The 5,530-nt window shown below is 43.6% G+C and overlaps 1 protein-coding gene across 1 annotated transcript in view; it reads right to left on the bottom strand.

Annotated features, from left to right (window-relative positions):
- The window catches only part of IL20RA (interleukin 20 receptor subunit alpha), a 17,766-nt gene that overhangs the window by 9,146 nt on the left and 3,090 nt on the right, over positions 1–5,530 (bottom strand). Inside the window, exons 4-5 of the mRNA XM_009644328.2 lie at positions 3,529–3,673; positions 2,842–2,981 (exon numbers count right to left, since the gene is read on the bottom strand). Of these exons, the coding sequence (XP_009642623.1) occupies positions 2,842–2,981; positions 3,529–3,673 (285 nt within the window). The remainder of the gene's footprint in view (positions 1–2,841; positions 2,982–3,528; positions 3,674–5,530) is intronic.

Here is a 5,530-nt window from a genome sequence, read left to right as displayed (position 1 = left end):
CAGTGGAATCATCAACTTCTTACAGGTCACACTGCAGACTCTTTGCAGATACTCGAACTGAGAGCAGTGTTATGGGCCTTTCAACACTGGCCTGACGAACCTCTAAATGTAATTTCAGACTCGCTCTATGTGGTGGGGACAGTACAGCGCCTAGAACGTGCCATGATCAAAACCCTAAAAAATAACACTTTGTATATGTTATTGATGCAGCTATTGTTTTTGTTAAACCAACGCAGGGAATCCTACTTTGTGACACACATTCGTAGCCATCAGTTTGATCAAGGCTTGTCGATCGGAAACAACATAGCAGACAAGCTAGTTGGTACTGCTTGGAAAAATAAGAATGTCAACCTGTTTGAGCAGGCTCATTTGTCTCATGATTTTTTACATTAATCTGCTAAAGTGTTGGCAAAGCAGTTTTATTTAAAGCTGTCTGATGCCCGAGGCATTGCGCAATCATGTCCTGCTCGTCAAAAATCAGGATTTGGCCTAGGTCTTGGTGTAAACCCTCGGGGCTTAGGGGCTTTGCAATTATGGCACCAATCACGGTAGCGATGGAGGTGTGTGTATAGCGGCATTCTACCAACCACAGTGTGACTCGTGTGTATGTTATTGTTTTCTGCCTATATATGCTTTTGCTAACTGCGCAATAAAGGAGAACGACCATACTCATATTGAGATTCTATCATTACTCCGGGTCCGACTTCCCTTCCGACAGCATTTTATGTACTAAATTATTTGAGGTTGACAGGAGACCACGAATCTCCTCCAATTGTAATTCACCACATGTCATTGCAATCTGGACTGCAAAAAAAGTGACTTGGTGAAGGTGCAGTACCGGGATTTAAAAACTGGGGAATGGAAAGGCCCGGCAGAAGTAAAAATGACCGGTCGAGGTTATGCTTGTATAATTACAGATTCTGGACCATAATAGGTACCAGCAAAATGTATCCAGCCCTGGCTGCAGCATCCCAAGAATGATGGACAACCTCAGATGCCCGAATAACTGCGGCTGTGTTTCACAACTACAAGGGAATATGGGAAAGCTACAAGTTAACAAGGATCCGTGGGACACGTTTTGGGATAATTTGGGTGTGGAGCACTGAAATGGCTGTGTGATTTACTAATGCATGCTTTAGTATTCATTTTAGCTGTTTTGCTTATATTAATTCTTATAATACTGCGCTGTGTAACTGATATGATAAAGAAGGCTATACATGGAGTCTGGATTGTTCAAAAACAAAAAGGGGGATTTGTGGGATATCTGAAGAATCAAGGACACTTAGTGAACAATCCAGACCGAATGCACCTGTTATGCTTGTGAGCAGCAAGCCTCAAGGACATTGTGGGAGCCGCCTGCGGTCAGAAAATGATGAGAACAACCTTGAGAAGAAGAAGAAAAGTTGGTGTACGTGACTGAGATCAGAAAGCAAAGCAGGACGCAGGTGGAGAGGACCGTGCGCGTGGACAAGAGACTTTAACGAATCATACCGTAGCTAAGAGCGCGTGTACAGATAGAGTTAACCAATTAGTTAGGAGCTTGTGCATGACAGGGAAATAGAAGCGCTATATTAACCGGGATGTATCAACAATAAATTGGCATCTGCTTGATCACATTGATCGTGTGCAGTGTCCCTGACTTCCATGTCGACACCCTATCATTGCAAGTGTTCAAAGTCAGGTTGGATGGGGCTTTGAACAACCTGATCTAGTGACAGATGTCCCTGTCTATGGCAAGGTAGTTTGCCTAGATGATCTTTGAAGGTCCCTTCCAACCCAAACCACTCTGTGATTCCATGATTCTGGTATAAAGCTGGTACCTCATCAGGTGCAGGAGGTGCCTCCATGCACATCTGAACACACTGCAGCAGCAGCTGCTCTACTCCTTCTGAACCCTCCATGAAGCATTCAGTCCCTCCATGAACATTTCTCCTATCACTTCTGCGCTGCTCTAGATTTCTTCAGAAAGATCAGCATGTTCAAACCAACTCCACTATAACTCCCCTGTCATGCAGATTAAATTAACATCAGAGTGTTCACTCCTTACTGAAATTGCATGTTTGTTTAGAGGTAGCTGTGAGAAAGCTCTGCTGGGCTCATGAGCTGGAAACCAACAGTGTTTCTTAGACTCCGTGTGTTCTTACTAAAAATTAACAAACTTGCAGCTCTAAGGAATTGCAAACATTGTTATGTAGGAACTGTATTTGTGTTGTCTGAATAACAGAATATATTTGTTGGTACATTTTTGGGTGTTAGGAAACAGTGCAGTATTTGAAAGCATTCTTGAAATCCAGATTAAATTATCTGTATGACATGCATGTGCTAAATCCTTCACAATCACAATTAAATGGTAGAAGGTAGTACCCAGTAATGGTCCTAGAAAACATCGTGGGGTTTCTGCACTGCTTAATTATCTTCTCTTTTGTTTCTGATTTCAACCATTTAATAACTTTTGTTCATTGAATCTCTGCTGTGCTTCTTCCCAGATAAATTTACGGAGTCCTGACTTCCTAACAGAACTTGCCTCAGTGCACCTCAGACCTTGCTTATGGCAATGACTCTTCCCAAACGAACAGCTCTGTTCTGGTCCTCAGTAGCTCTGGTCATCTTTTCAGAACTGGTCATCTTTTTTGATATGGTTGCTAGCTTGAGTTATTACTCTGTTTTTCTTGCATTTAGTAACCCTCAACAGAATGTTTTTTTCTTTATCTGAGTGGCAACCAGAGCTTTATCTGCAGCTAGCCATGGTTTCCTCCCAACCAACTCGGAGCCCCGAAAAACGCACAGCTCTGCTGCGAGTGCCAAGGTTGGCAGCGTCATCCAGCACCAAAGAGCACTTACCAGGTTTGTTGGATGTTTCTGTTTGCTGACGTGAATGTACCTGTGCACACAATAGCACGTCATTGAAATCAAAAGGACAGCCAGCATGATAGGCAGAACATATCCAAATGCAATTGTGATAGTCTCATCTGCTGTTTTATCTGTTAAAAAAACAAAAGTTTCCATTGTACAGACCAACTTTTTAATGCGTTCAGATAGCAATGTGCATTGCCCACATTGCGTTTTGGATATGGGATGTGAATGTTTTAGATAAACAAGGAATTTTCAGGGAATTTAAAAAAAATTACATTTGAGTTACAGGACAGATTTCTATTATTATCTAAATTATAAATTAAATTCTAAAAAGCAGTAACAACCCCTCCCTCAGGTTCTCCTGTTGCTAACTTCAGACTGACCCAGCTCTGCCACTCCCAAACCTTGTTCAAGGAGTAAAGATCTACTCCATTCGCTAAGACTCGAAGAATGCAGATCCTTTTCTTCAGAGGTACTGTCGTACCTTCCAGTCAGTAGATCCCAGATATGTTTTATTAAAGGCAAAGATTTTTTTCATCAGTACAAACACACAGGGAGGGGAGAAACAATGCTAGCTTTTCACTCTCAGAATGGATCCATAAAAAACTTAAACTCAATCACCACTATTTTTTCTAATTTGAATCCTCTTTTTGTAATTTGCCAGCTTGCACATACCTTTCAAAGTAGCAATGCAATGTTCTTTGGAGAACCCACTGTGCAAAAGCGGTGCAGTGACATGTATCTGCGCGCTGACGCAATAAGCTGTTCCAGGTTCTAACCAGGGCACAACCAAGGTGTTGTTGCTGACGGAGAAGAACCACTGGAAGACATAAAAAAAGCAGTTTTTTTTCCCCCCTTTACCTCCTCACTTACAGAAAAGTAAAGATCTCATCTACAAAATGTGTCACAAGCACACAAATTTTCTGGAAAGAATAATGATATTGTAAGAACTGCTGGCTCCATCCTTTTTTCCAAATGCAATCAAAACTGAAGTTATTTATTAGGTCACATCCTCTCTGAATATTTTATTTTCCATTCAATCATTCTTTTACCACTACTGAACAATTTCACGCTTTATATGAAGTAGGACTGCGTGCCACCACCAGCCCACGTTCTCATGCTCATGTTGCAATAGAACTAAAGCATCACTCTGTGATGCACCACTCCAGCCCTGCCCTGACGCATAGGCCAGTGAAAGGCACACGATACAGTTCCACAAAATCTTTCCAATTGGGACGTTCTGGTAAAGATAGGAGCCTTAGAATAATGGGTGTTATGTAGATCTTGGAGTTCAAGGTGGAGCAATTGCTCTATATCAAGCATCTTTTTTAAAAAACCAACCAACACAAAACCAAAAAAACCCCTTTTGTATACCTCTAATTGCTAACCTTGGCATTTTAATATTCCCTTTGACAGAAGGTGACTTTTTTGGTGTAAAGTTTCTGTCTTTTTTCAGGAAATTAAGAGGTCTGCCAGAGAGAGATTGTGCCTGGAGCACAGGAACAGAAGAATGAATGGGTTTGTAACTGATCACCGAACACTTCCTCATCTACTGTGTTTATGCTGGAAACCACTACTCGCTAATGAAATGTAAATCTGCAGAGACAGATCAAGGAAGATGTTCCGATGTGGTGGCAAAGGATGCATTTTGTCACGATGTATTGCGAGTATTGCCAGTAGACTGACTGGCCAGGCAGCAGCTCTGCTAAAGAGGACTGGGGACAGGCAGCAAGCTGAACGTGAGCCAGCAACGTGCTCTTGCAGAAAAGGAGGCACACAGCATCCTGGGCTGCGTTAACAGGAGATGAGGCAGCAGATGGAAAGGAGGGCTTATCCACCTCCACTCAGCACTCATCAGACCACATCTAGAATACCATGTCCAGTTTTGTTCCCTGCCAAAACAGTAAAGACTGACAAACTCGAGTGTATTTAGTAGAGGATCATAGAATCATTTAGGTTGGAAAAGACCTTGAAGATCATCAAGTCCAACCGTTAACCTAACCCTGCCATCCCACCACTAAACCATGTCCCTAAGCACATCATCTACCCGTTTTTTAAATCCCTCCAGGGATGGGGACTCGACCACTTCCCTGGGCAGCCCATTCCAGTGCCTGACAACCCTTTCTGTGAAGAAATTTTTCCTAATGTCCAACCTAAACCTGCCCTGGCACAACTTCAGACCATTTCCCCTCATCCTATTGCCCATTACCAGGGAGAAGAGGCCGACCCCCACCTCGCTACAGCCTCCTGTCAGGCAGTTGTAGAGGGTCAAGATGGCTGGGGCTGGAGCACTGCCCTGTGAGGAGAGGCTGAGGAACCAGAGCTTGTTCCATCTGGGAAAGAAGAGACGCCTTCAGGGGGACCTAACAGCAGCCCCCAGGATGACCCAGGGAGGTCACCAGGAAGATGGAGGCAGGCTCTTCACAGTGCTGAATGGTGGGAGGATGACAGGCAATGGACATAAGTTGGAAAAGGGATGTTCAGACTGGATTAAAGAAACACTTTTTCCCCCCGAGAGGACAAGTCGAGCAGTGGAGCAGGTTGTGCAGTCTTCATCCTTGGAGGTTTTCAGGATGCAACTGGACAAACCCTGAGCAGCCTGGTCTGAGCTGACAGCCGATCCTGCTTTGACCAGGACTTTGGACTAGAGAGCTCCTGAGCTCCCTTCCAACCTGAA

The sequence above is a fragment of the Egretta garzetta genome, unplaced genomic scaffold (genome assembly GCF_000687185.1).
Source record: "Egretta garzetta isolate BGI_Z169 unplaced genomic scaffold, ASM68718v1 scaffold397, whole genome shotgun sequence".
Classification (NCBI taxonomy): domain Eukaryota; kingdom Metazoa; phylum Chordata; class Aves; order Pelecaniformes; family Ardeidae; genus Egretta; species Egretta garzetta.
The sequence above is the reverse complement of the archived record's forward strand: the minus strand, read 5'-3'. Positions and strand labels throughout refer to the sequence as shown.